Below are 13,735 nucleotides of genomic sequence, written 5' to 3' on the forward strand. Positions count from 1 at the left end.
TTTGTATATTTGGAGATATTCCTTCTCTTTTTTTCAATTTCTAGGTGACTTTTAAAAACATCTTATTGAAACATACACATACCATTAAATTCACCCATTTAAAGTGTACAGTTATGATTTTCAAGGTTCATATGTGTTATGTATTAGAAGCATTCCTCTTCTGTAATATTTCCTTACAGGTATATACCATCTTTTAAAAATTCATTCATAATTTGATTTGTTTCATTTGATTATTATGAATAATGTTACTATAAACATTTGCATACAACTTTTTGTGTGGATATTTGTTTTCATTTTTCTTGGGTATATATCTTGAAGTAAAATTGCTGGGTTTATAGTAACTCTAATATTTTGAAGAACTACCAAACTGTTTTCCAAAGCAGCTGCAGCATTTTAAATTCCTACTAGCAATGTATGAAGGTTCCAATTTCTTCATATCCTTGTCAACAGTTGTTATTGTCTATCTTTTTTATTATTGCCATCCTAGTGGGTGTGAGGTGGTATCTCACTGTGGTTTTAATGTGCATTTCACTAGTGGTTTATAATGTTGAGCATGTTTTCATGTACTTATTGGATATATGTCTATCTTTAGAGAAGTAGTTATGCAAATCTTTTGCCCATTTTTAATTGGGTAATCTTTTTATTGTGGAGTTGTAAGAGTTCTTTATATATTCTGCATTTTTGGTTTATTCATTCGTTAAATTGTGTTTGCCTGTTTGAGGCCCCATGAACTGCAGCATGCCAGGCTTCCCTGTCCTTCACTATCTCCCAGAGTTTGCTCAAACTCATGTCCGTTGAGTTGGTGAGGCCATCAACCATCTTATCCTCTGTTGCCCGCTTCCTCTCCTGCCCTCAATCTTTCTCAGCATCAGGGTCTTTTCCAAAGAGTCAGCTCTTTGCATCAGGTGGCCAAATTATTGGAGCATCAGTATCAGCATCAGTCATTCCAGTGAATATTCAGGGTGATTTCCTTTAGGATTGACTGGTTTGAGCTCCTTGCTGTCTGAGGGACAGCAAGTCTTCTCCAGCACCACAATGCAAAAGCATCAATTCTTTGGTGCTCAGCCTTTTTTATGGTCCAACTCTCATATCCGTACATGACTACTGGAAAAACCATAGCTTTGAGTATATGGACCTTTGTTGGCAAAGTGATGCCTCTGCTTTTTAGTATGTTGTTTAGGTTTGTCAAAGGAGCAAGTGTCTTTTAGTTTCATTGCTGCAATCACCAGTGCACAGTGATTTTGGAGACCAAGAAAATAAAATCTGTCACTGTTTCCATTGTTTCCCCATCTATTTGCCCCATCCAGTGATGGGACTGGATGCCATGATCTTAGTTTTTTGAATGTTGAGTTTTAAACCAGCTTTTTTACTCTCCTCTTTCACCATCATGAGGCTGTTTAGCTACTCTGTGCCATTAGGGTAGTGTCATCTGCATATCTGAGGTCATTGATATTTCTCCTGGCAATTTTGATTCCAGCTTATGAGCCATCCAGCCTGGCATTTCTCATTATGTACTCTACATGGAAGTAGAATAAGCAATGTGACAATATACGGCTTTGGTGTACGCCTTTCCCAATTTTGAACCAACCCATTGTTCTATGTCTGGTTGTCACTGTTGCTTCTTGACCTGCATATGGATTTCTGGGGACAGGTAAGTGGATCTGAAATTCCCATCTCTAAAAATTTTCCAGAGTTTGTTGTGATCTACACAGTCAAAGGCTTTAGTGTAGTCAATAAAACAGTAGTGTTTTTTTTTTTTTTTTTTTTTTTATTCCCTTGTTTTTTCTGTGATCCAGCAGATATTGGCAATTTGATCTCTGGTTCCTCTGCCTTTTCTAAATTCAGCTTGAACATCTGGAAGTTCTCAGTTGATGCTGCAGCCTAGCTTGAAGGATTTGAACATAATCTTGCTAGCATGTGAAATGAGTGCAATTGTACAGTATTTTGAACATTCTTTGGTGTTGCCTTTCTTTGGGATTGGAATGAAAACTGACCTTTTCCAGTCCTGTGGCCACTGCTCAGTTTTCCAAATTTGTTGGTATATTGAGTGCAACCCTTTAAAGCATCATCTTTTTTTTTAAATTTAAATCCATTTATTTCAATTGGAGACTAATTACTTTACAATATTGTATTGGTTTTGCCATACATCAACATGTAGTTCTAATGAGGTGGATGCAACTGAAGCCTATTATACAGCATCATCTTTTAAGATTTGAAATAGCTAGGCTGGAATTCCACCACCTCCACTCATAGTAACGCTTCCTAAGGCCTGCTTGACTTCACACTCCAGGATGTTTGGCTCTAAGTCAGTGACCACACCATCATGGTTATCCAGATCATTAAGACCTTTTATGTGTAATTCTTTTGTGCATTCTCGCCACGTCTTAACCTCTTCTGCTTGTGTTAGGTCCTTGCTGTTTTGTCCTTTATTGTGCCCATCTTTGCATGAAATGTTCCCTTGGTATCTCCAATTTTCTTGAAGAGATCTCTGCTGCTGCTGCTCAATCGCTTCCGTCGTGTCCAACTCTGTGCGACCCCATAGACAGCAGCCCACCAGGCTCCCCCATTCCTGGAATTCTCCAGGCAAGAACACGGAGTGGGTTGCCATTTCCTTCTCCAATGCATGAAAGTGGAAAGTGAAAGTGAAGTCGCTCAGTCGTGTCCGACTCTTCGCGACCCCATGGACTGTAGCCCACCAGGCTCCTCCGTCCATGGGATTTTCCAGGCAAGAGTACTGGAGTGGGGTGCCATTGCCTTCTCCGAAGAGATCTCTAGTTTTTCCCATTCTATTGTATCCCTCTATTTCTTTGCACTGTTCACTTAAGAAGGCTTTCTTATCTCTCCTTGCTATTCTCTGGAACTCTGCATTCAGTTGGATATCTTTCCCTTACTCCTTTGCCTTCTGCTTCTCTTTTCTCAGCTATTTGTAAGGCTTCCTCAGATAACCACTTTGTCTTCTTGCATTTCTTTTTCTTGGGGATGGTTTTGGTCACCACCTCCTATATAATTTACAAACCTCTGTCCATAATTCTTCAGGCAGTCTGCCTACCAGCTCTAATCCCTTAAATCTAATCATCTCCACTGTATAATCATAATGGATTTGATTTAGGTCATACCTGAATGGTCTAGTGGTTTTCCCTAATTTCTTCAATTTAAACCTGAATTTTGCAATAAGGAGCTGATGGTCTGAGCCACAGTCAGCTCCCGGTCTTGTTTTTGCTGACTGTATAGAGGTTCTCTATTTTCAGCTGCAAAGAATATAATCAATCTAACTTCAGTATAAACCACCTGGTGATGTCCATGTGTAGAGTTATTTCTTGTGTTGTTGTAAGAGGGACTTTGCTGTGACCAGTATGTTCTCTTGGCAAAACTTGTTAGCCTTTGCCCTTTTCCATTTTGTACTCCAAGGCCAAACTTGCCTTTTACTCCAGGTATCTCTTGTCTTCCTACTTTTGCATTCCAATCCCCTATGATGAAAAGGACATCATTTTTTGGTGTTAGTTCTAGAATGTGTTGTAGATTTTCATAGAACTGTTCAATTTCAGCTTCTTTGGCGTTAGTGGTTGGGACATAGACTTAGGTTACTGTGACTTCCCTTGGAAATTAACTGAGATCATTCTGTCATTTGTGAGATTGAACCTAAGTACTGCATTTCAGACTCTTTTGTTGATTATGAGGGCTGCTCCGTTTCTTCTAAGTGATTCTCACCCACGGTAGTAGATGTAATGGTCTTCTGAATTAAATTCACCCATTCGCATTCATTTTAATTCACTGATTCCTAAAATGTTGATGTTCACTCTTGCCATCTGCTTGACCATGTCCAATTTACTTTGATTCCAGGACCTAACATTCCAGGTTCTTATGCAGTATTGTTTTTCATACCAGTCCCTAATTAGGATTTTTGATTTACAAATATTTTCTTTGGTACTGTGGTTTGTCTTATAACTCTCTTGACTGTATCATTTGCAGCAATAAAGTCTTTGATTTTGATATAGACTAATTTATCTATTGTTTTCTTTTGTTGTTTATGTTTTTGGTATCATGACTAAGAAATCATTGCCTAATCCAAGATCACAAAGATTTACTTGCATGTTTTTTGTTTTGTTTTGTTCTTTTGTAGTTTTAGCTTTTAGGTTTATGATGTATTTTGAGTTAATTTTTGTGTTTGATGTAAGAAAGTGTTCCAACTTCATTTTATTTGCGTGTGGATATCCAGTTATCCTAGCACCATTTATTGAAAAGAGTCTTTATACATTATTATTGTCTTGTGAAGAATCAAGTGACCATATATGTAAGTATTTATTTCTGGACTCTCAATTCTATTCCATTGACCTATATGTCTCTCCTTATGGCAGTATCATATTCTATTGATTATTGTAGTTGAGTAGTAAGTTTTAAATTTGAGATATGTGAGTTCTACAACCTGTTCTTACTTTGAAGATTCTTCTGTTTATTCTGTGTTCATTTCAATATCAATTTTATGATCAGGTTTTCAGTTTCTGCAAAAAAGCAAGGTGACATTTTTAGGGATTATGTTGAATCTGTAGATTTGGGGAGTATTGCCATTTTCACAATATTATGTCTTCCAATCTATGAACCTGAGATGTCCTTCCATGTATTTAGATCTTTAATTTTTTTAAACAATATTTCCTAGTTTTAAGTCTACAAGTCTTGGACTTCTTTTGTTAAATTTGTTGCTTAGTATTTTATCCTTTTAGATGGTCTTGGAATGTAACTAATTTTATTTTCTTATTTTTCATTGCTAGTGTATTGAAATGCAATTAATTTGTGTCCTGCAACTTTGCTGAATTCATTTAGGTAATCGTCTATGTGTGTGTGCATATATTCTTTAGGATAGTCTATGTGCAAGATCATGTCCTCTGATAATAAAGATCATTTTCTTTTTTCTAATTTGGATATCTTTAAAAAAATAATTTTAAAATTTTATTTATTTTTGGCTGTGCTGGGTCTTCATTGCTGCATGGACTTTTCTTTAGTTGCAGTGAGCAGGGGCTAGTCTCTAGTTGTGGCGAGCAGGCTTCTCATTGCCATGGCTTCTCTTGGTGAGAAGCATGGGTTCTAGTACTCACGGGCTTCAGTAGTTGCAGCTGCCGAGTTCTAGAGCACAGGCTCAGTAGTTGTGGCCTTCTGGCTTCGTTGCTCCATGGCATGTGAGATCTTCCTGAATCAGGGAGGGAACTCGTGATTCCTGCAGTGAGCCACCAGGGAAGCCCTGGATGTCTTTTATTTCCTTTCCTTTCCTAATTTCCTTTGCAAGAGTTCCACTCCAGTGTTAAGTTGCAAGCAAGCACATCCTTGTCTTGTTACTGATCTAAGGGCAAAGCATTCAGTCTTTCACCTGTATGTGTGATGTTAGCTGTTGGTGTTTCATAGATGCTGTTTTCAGGTTGAAGAAGTTCCCTTCTATTCCTAGCTTGTTGAAGGTTTTATCATGAAAGGGTTCTGGATTTTTTCAAATGTTTCTTCTGCACCATGGGATTGATCATGTGGGTTTTGTCCTTATTCCATCAATATAGTACATCACATTGATTGATTTTCGTATGTCAAAACAATCTTACATTCTTGGATAAATTCCACTTGGCACTTGTCCATGGTCTTTAATCATTTTTCTTTGTTGCCAGATTTGGTTTGTTAGTAAAAGTATTTTGTTGAGAGTCTTTGTGCATATATTAAAAAAGGATATTGATCTGTAGTTTGGGGGATTTTTTTCTTGTGATGTCTTTGCCTGGTTTTGGTATCATTGTGTTAATGACCTCGTAGAATTGAGAAGTGTTCCCTCCTTTTCTATTTTTTGCAAGTTTGTGAAGGATTGGTGCTAATTTTTCTTTAAATATTTGGTAAAATTCCTGAACGAAGCCATCTGGTCCTGGGCTTTTCTTTGTGGCAAGTTTTTGTTTTTAACGACTAAATCAATCTCTTTAGTTGTTATAGGTCTGTTTAGATTGTCTGTTTCTTCTTGAGTCAGTTTGATAGTTTGTGTTTTTCTAGGAATTCTTTCATTTAATCTAAGTTATCTGACTTGTTGGTGTATGGCTATGCATAGAGTTCTCTTTAATTCTTCTTATCTCTGTAAATTTGATAGTGATGCCTCCTCTTTCATTCTTAATTTCAGTAATTTAAGTTTTCTCACTTTGTTCTTGATCATACTAGCTAAAGGTTTGTCTGTGTTTTTTTTTTTTTGTTCTTTTCAAAGAACTGATTTTTGGTTTTATTGTTTTCCTCCTGAAATTCAGGCAAACAGAACAGCCTCTATCTGGAACATTGCTGGATCTAGTGGCAGAAGAAAAATGGAGAATGTGGCAAACCATGTGCTGACTCTGCACATTTCAGCCTGAGATTGACACACATCAATTTCATCAATATTTGACCAGCCAAAGTAAGTCACATACCTATGTTGAACTATCTCACAATGGGGTAAGATAATGGAATCTCTTCAGGGATTTCTACTTTAATATGTGGGTATGTATGTTGATTCTGGTGATAAACTAGGTTCAAGTCATGCCTCATGCCAGACACTAACTTTTTGGCCTTGGGCAAGTTGTGTGACTTCTCTGTCTGTTTCTCCATCTGTAAAATGGGGATATTAACAGTACCAACCTCATGGGTTTTTGTAAAGTTCAAATATAGAAATTGATGTATGTGGAGTACTTGTGTTTAGAATAGGGCTTGGTATTGGAAAGGAACTTGTTATTATTGTTACTGTCACTATTATTTAGCAGTTTTGGAAGTTTCATTGGTTATTCTACTCTTCTTCCTCTGTTCCCTGCTTATTCTCCCTTTGAGAATTACCATTTGAGATTTCTCTTCCCACCTTGTATTTATCTATTTTTGGAATAACACTTTATCTACATGAAGGGTAAACTGTAGGAGTAACATTGCCTTCAACCTAGCTGTATATCTCTGCTCCCCAGAACTTCCCTGCTTGCTACTTATATGTCCTAGTTTATTATATAAGCTCCTAGTTTACACTTGTGTGGGTGCACAGCAGTGATCTGCAATATAGGAATAAACTGCCTAGAAGGAGGCAATAATTATTACTGGCCCTGCTTCTTGCTACATGACTTTGCTGATCATTTCTTCCTGTTAATTCTTTAAAGTTGATGGTTTATTGTGGTTTAATTTTGGATACAACATACTAAAATTTTTCCCTGTAAAAATCATGACAAAATCAAAAAAGCACAGTAGCAAACTCTTCTTGGCATAGATCTATCTATTGGTTATCAGCCTTTAAAAACCAGACATTGTTTGTGAAGGGCCTGATTGGCTACTGGAGTTATAACGAAGTGTGCACAGTTCTTTTTCATATGGGGTAAATAGAACTAAACAATTCATTCTCAGTTTTAATGCTTAGAGTGGAATGAGGCAGAATGACTTATAGGCAAGTTGGGAATCTGTTTCATGTACCATCTCCTTCAAATTTTTTAAAGAATTTATTGCATAAAGCAGAAGGATAAAACATCCCACTTCCTTATTTATCCACTTGGAACAATACATAGACTTCAAGTGCTGGTTTTGATTGTGGTCAATTTGAAGTTAGGGTGTTAATCCCCATGAGGATAGTGGGATTTTTTTGTTGTTGTTCCTGATGATTTATGATGTTAATGTGGTTTTCTTCTGAAGTAATTTAAAACAATAATTTAAAAGTTTTAGCCTGAAAATATCGTCTTTTTTTGTCTTCCCCCTCCTCCCCCCAGTCTACATTTGACTTTGAAAGTTTAACTATGTGGATTGAGAAGTAAAAATTAAGAGACAGCAATAGGAAAGTTTACAAAGTTTGAGAGTCCTTGATTAGGGAATATTTTTTATGTAAAGTCAAAGCTAGGGTTTTGATTGTTTCCATATGTTTCAATTATCATCAAACCAATCTTAAATTATACTTCTGAAGGTTCCAAATAAATTTAGATTTTCTAGATATAGCAGATTGGAACATACTAATTTACTACCTTTTCTGTCTATTGGACTTGTGTTGTGGATCTACTAGGCATCAAGTGCCATGTTAAACATGTTCTTGCCACCAGCTCCTACAAAATTGATGTCTTTAGTCAAATCACGAATATAAATTTGATCAGTGCTATTCTGTATGCTCAACATTCAGAAAACGAAGATCATGGCATCCGGTCCCACCATTTCATGGGAAATACATGGGGAAACAGTGGAAACAGTGTCAGACTTTATTTTTCTGGGCTCCAAAATCACTGCAGATGGTGACTGCAGCCATGAAATTAAAAGACGCTTACTCCTTGGAAGGAAAGTTATGACCAACCTAGATAGCATATTCAAAAGCAGAGACATTACTTTGCCAACAAAGGTTCGTCTAGTCAAGGCTATGGTTTTTCCTGTGGTCATGTGAGAGTTGGACTGTGAAGAAGGCTGAGCACCGAAGAATTGATGCTTTTGAACTGTGGTGTTGGAGAAGACTCTTGAGAGTCCCTTGGACTGCAAGGAGATCCAACGAGTCCATTCTGAAGGAGATCAGTCCTGGGATTTCTTTGGAAGGAATGATGCTAAAGCTGAAACTCCAGTACTTTGGCCACCTCCTGAGAAGAGTTGACTCATTGGAAAAGACTCTGATCCTGGGAGGGACTGGGGGCAAGAGGAGAAGGGGACAACAGAGGATGAGATGGCTGGATGGCATCACTGACTTGATGGACGTGGGTCTGAGTGAACTCCGGGAGTTGGTGATGGACAGGAAGGCCTGGCGTGCTGCGATTCATGGGGTCACAGAGTCAGACACGACTGAGCGACTGATCTAATCTGATCTGATCTGATTCTGTATGAATTGGTGATGGACAAGGAGGCCTGGAGTGTTCCTGTCCATGGGGTCGCAAAGAGTCGGACACGACTGAGCGACTGAAGTGAACTGAACTGATTCTGTATGGATTAGGATATAAGGGTTTGCACATTAAAGTTATATCTAAGAAGATATATCCTCAGATATGCAGAGTCATGTTGGAAACATCCATGGGTTTCCTTATATTCACACTTAAGGATTGCTAGGTAAGATCAAAGCTAAGTTCTAATTCCATTTAGTTTTATGGAATGATCACCCTTCTCTGTTTCCTAATAAGTTTCCAATTATTTAGCCCTTTTCCTCTAAAATCCATGTAGGATTTAAGCAGTATCTTCCCCTTAATTTCATAGCTTATTTGAAGGAACTTTGTAGGGAATGGAGCAGGATGACAAAAAACTAAGCATGAAAAAGACTTGGTTCTTGAATCTTATTGCCTCCTGCTAAAGTATTTGACATGCTGAGATTCATGAGGTTGCAAAGAGCCGGACACGACTGAGCGACAGAACTGAACTGAAAGTATTTGGGGAGTGCTACAGTCATTATTCAAGAGTAAAGGAACACTGGAAAACAATGCATTTTTTCAAGGTAATCATTCAGATTTATTTTAAAAAGGAGAGGAAAATTCTTTTGTTGATTTTATAACAAAGGTAAGAGTCAGGTATTTCTTTGGTTAATTCATGCAATCCTTGAGTAAAATTTAACCCCAGGTTACTTTGATAGGATTTAAAAGAGTAAAACACGTGTGAATACAATGATGTTAGATCTGTGTAATTCTGAATAATAAAATAAAGATTAAGATGGTAATATTGGTCCCTCAGTACTGGTATTTAAACTTTAAAAATCATTCAAGACAGAAGATTAAGTGGTGCTTCTTTGGTACTAAAAATATAAAGCTAAGACCAAATTGTTCTATTTTCACAGATTTAGGATACAAAGAATGATATTTAAAGACCTTAAAATGGCTATTAAATTATCTTCAGTTTGTAAAGAATCTCCTATGAAGTATGCTTAGAAGAAATCCCTGAGTACATTAACTACTCCATTAGTATCTTCCTTCATAAACAAAATGGGACAATTTAAAAGCTTTGCAAGACATATAAACACAGTACTTGGTGAAAGCAGTATCTATATATAAAACTCCCTCCATAGTGCTTGTAAATTAGGCCACCAAATATTTAACAGAGAAACAATAGAGTCACAAAATTAAAATATGATATTTGGACACATTAACCATTCAAATCAAGAAACCAGTTTCTTATGGTGTCCCTGTTTTGTTTTAGCCACTCGATATTGTTTTTCACTGTTTCCAGTACTTGCTCCCTAGGTTTTTGTCCCGCTCCAGCTTCAGGATATCTTTCGAAAAAGCTCTTGATCTATAAAAGAGAAAGCAATAATTAAGAAAGTAATTTTAAGCCCACGTATTCTTCGGGGATTTTATTTACATTCTGGGTTTGTTTCCTTCTTTGCTGGAAATTCAGTATCACTGAACAACATTAAGATACATCTTCTGATGCATCATTCAGATTGAGCCCATCTCTCAGATTGGTAGTCATTACCCATGGCTTTGGATGCCTGGCAGCATGTGCCGCAAAAGAGGCCCTGCTGTACTGGGGAAGGAGAGCAGCACAGTGGTGGCTGGCATGCTCTCTTTGCTTTTGCAAGTTTCTCAGTTTTCTGCACGTTCTCCCAAGGTGTTTCCTGGGAAGTCTGTACTGTGGAATGATGGCTTTATTAGCCTTTTGTTCCAAGAGTCTGGAGTGTTTTATATACTTTCAGTTCACTCACTGAGGGCTCGTCAAAAAATCTCTATTAAATTTGGTTTGTTTTCCCTCTTCCCTCCAAAACCCTCTCCCAAACTTAACCATAGTAGTATCTGCTATTTACAAAAATAAGAATTATTTTGTTTTACAGAAGGATGTAACATTCCAATATCTTAAACAGATACTGAAAATTCGTACAATTTCTGTCTAACGTTAATGAACATGCCCTTACCCCCCCTCCACCCCACAGGAATTGAGGTATCCGAAATCTGAAAGATTTGGGCTTAGTTTTGAAATTCCAAAACTATGAGTTCTGAAAGGAATCAAATCTTGACCAGCTTATCCCAGGATTACACTTACCTGGAAAGGGGAGATGGACTGCTCATGGCTTGCTGAACTGTATGGTCTCAAGGACTATGAGCCTAAGCCTCCCCAGGCTTCACCTTTCTCAACTTTTAAACTTTATCTCTTGGTTATTTGAAATTTTTTTAGTTTAGAAAAAAATAGATGTACATTTAATTATATATAAGAATTATTACTTTTTCCCAGTCTTCTGGGATCTGAATAGAGAAAATATCATTTCTACTTGAAAAAAAATTAATTCTGTTCCTTCCCTGACAAGTATAGAGGAATTTATCTTCCTACCTGCCAGAGTTGTAGTTCAGTGTTGAATGGCTCTGCTATAGTGACAATCCGGCCAAGGTTTCTGTTATTGAGTGTATACCTGAAGAGAAATTTAGGGGAGGAAAAGGCTACATAAGTTCTCAGAACTTTAAATCTTTCCTCTAGATGCAGACATGTCCTTTTTATTTTGAGAGTTTTTTTAAAGTAATTTTCAAAGTACAGTAAGTATAAAACAATAAGTAAACTTATTTAATTTAAAATAATTCTATTCAGGAGAAATTCGCAGCAACTTCTTCACTTTTTTTTTTTTTTTTGTAGACAGATCCACACCACTTTCCCAGAAATGGTAGGCTGGTTGTTATATTCCCCAAATCTGTTCTCCTTTTTCCTACACACATGAGAACCGTAGTCAGATTACTTGTCTCAGCCTTCCTCCTAGCTAGGTGCAAACAGGTGATCCAGTTCTCATCAATGGAACATAAACAGAAGTGGTAGGTGCAACTTCCATCTTCTTGTTAGGGAAGTAAAGGAAAATTGCTTGCCTTCGATCTTCTTTTTTTCCTTCCCCTTCTTCCAGATTTCAACTACACAGAATAAGGCCTTAGGCTTCATGGAGCACAACCACCCTAACACCTTGGAATGCTCACTTCAGGAGACCGATCCAAATGTGAGATAATTACTTCTGTCTTTTAAGCTGCTGTATTTCTGTGTGTCTGTTACAGCAGAATAGCTCTGTCACCTTTATCTTAACTAATAATCGATGTGTCTTCCTACAGATACAGAAATTTGAATATAGGCTATTTATTCTGCTTCCATAAAGCTTTATTGGCTACTTGCATATTTGGCATTATGATCTGTATCAGCCTGCTAAGCAAAGACATTTGAAGCTAAGTGCAAAGATAGCACTTTAGCGATTATATTCTATTCCTATACCTTTTGCATTTTTCTCTCTTAAAAAGTAAGAATCACAAGTATCCTTACAAACCAAAATGCAAATGACAGTGATACAGGTAAAATTTCATCCCAGTTAATCACAGTGTAAAAAAAACAATCACAAGAATTATCTATAAACCTTGAATGTTTGGAATGTTGGGAAAGGATAAAGGCAATATATCAACATATAAAGAATTAAACAGGAGGAGAAATTTTACATTTAAAAAGTATCACACAAAAAGCAGAAATCATGAAGATAAAAACTAATAGTTTGTCACATACACATTAAAAAATTTATGTGAAAGGAAGCCTGCCATAAAATTAAAAGTAAAAATTTATTATTTTGTTGTTAAAAGAGCAAATATTTTGACTATATTAAAGAGCCCTTTCAGATTGGTGAAAGTCACTCAGTCGTGTCTGACTCTTTGTGATCGCATGGACTATACAGTCCATGGAATTCTCCAGGCCAGAATACTGGAGTGGGTAGTCATTCCCTTCTCCAGGGGCTCTTCCCAACCCAGGGATCAAACCCAGGTCTCCCTCATTGCAGGTGGATTCTTTACCAACTGAGGCACGAGGGAAGCCCTTTCAGATTGGTAATAGGGAGAAATATGCCAACATGAAATTAGCAAAGGAATGAATCATCAGTTTGCAAAAGAAATGTAAAGAGAAAATGTACCCAATGGAAATAGATGAAATGTTCTAATGATTATCCACAATTTTGGTATCCTAGGTCCAGTGATCACTCTTATCACAGACACCACTGAATTTAAATCCATTATGTCTTTTGTCTTTATTTTCTTAGAAGTCTAAGGCAAACAATTTCCCTTTACTTATGCTTTTGAACTGTGGTGTTGGAGAAGACTCTTGAGAGTCCCTTGGACTGCAAGGAGATCCAACCAGTCCATTCTGAAGGAGATCAGCCCTGGGATTTCTTTGGAAGGAATGATGCTAAAAGCTGAAACTCCAGTACTTTGGCCACCTTATGCGAAGAGTTGACTCATTGGAAAAGACTCTGATGCTGGGAGGGATTGGGGGCAGGAGGAGAAGGGGACGACAGAGGATGAGAAGGCTGGATGGCATCACTGACTCGATGGACTTGAGTCTGAGTGAACTCCAGGAGTTAGTGATGGACAGGGAGGCCTGGTGTGCTGTGATTCATGGCGTTGCAAATAGTCGAACACGACTGAGTAACTGAACTGAACTGAATATCATGAGTCATTATCCAAAATGTAAGACTCAGGCATGACACTGCACCTGTCATATATGTACCTCCTTGCCCCTGACTTGGCCTTCTAGCGTCACCCAACCTCTCAAACCCTTCACCTAGCCCTTTGGAACTACCCCTTTACAGGGAATACCACTACTCATTTGGAGAATGTTTCTTTTCCTGTATCCTCCATAGCACCAGGTCAGAAAAGGAATTGGTGTGATCATGCTCCCTGTTATGGATTACAAACCATTATTCCTTCACTCTTTAAGACCCTCTGCTTCTTCAGGTTATTCCCCTTCATCTCATTTATGATACACTTTGGCATCTGACTCCTAGTTGTCTTTTCTACTCCAGGTTATGACTTCAAGGTCCACTTAGATGAAGATAAAACAG

At 37.5% G+C, this 13,735-nt stretch overlaps 1 protein-coding gene and 1 long non-coding RNA gene across 10 annotated transcripts in view; one reads left to right on the forward strand and one right to left on the reverse strand.

Annotated features, from left to right (window-relative positions):
- Positions 1-13,735, forward strand: part of LOC113894026 — a 124,848-nt gene that overhangs the window by 24,755 nt on the left and 86,358 nt on the right. For all 9 annotated transcript variants that reach the window (XR_003511443.1, XR_003511442.1, XR_003511444.1 and 6 more), the window contains exon 2: positions 6,255-6,397. This is a non-coding gene — a long non-coding RNA (uncharacterized LOC113894026). The remainder of the gene's footprint in view (positions 1-6,254; positions 6,398-13,735) is intronic.
- The window catches only part of ENPEP (glutamyl aminopeptidase), a 78,963-nt gene continuing 74,613 nt past the window's right edge, over positions 9,386-13,735 (reverse strand). Inside the window, exons 19-20 of the mRNA XM_027543833.1 lie at positions 11,218-11,296; positions 9,386-10,185 (exon numbers count right to left, since the gene is read on the reverse strand). Of these exons, the coding sequence (XP_027399634.1) occupies positions 10,039-10,185; positions 11,218-11,296 (226 nt within the window). The 3' untranslated portion in view covers positions 9,386-10,038. The remainder of the gene's footprint in view (positions 10,186-11,217; positions 11,297-13,735) is intronic.

The sequence above is a fragment of the Bos indicus x Bos taurus genome, chromosome 6 (genome assembly GCF_003369695.1).
Source record: "Bos indicus x Bos taurus breed Angus x Brahman F1 hybrid chromosome 6, Bos_hybrid_MaternalHap_v2.0, whole genome shotgun sequence".
NCBI classification, from domain to species: domain Eukaryota; kingdom Metazoa; phylum Chordata; class Mammalia; order Artiodactyla; family Bovidae; genus Bos; species Bos indicus x Bos taurus.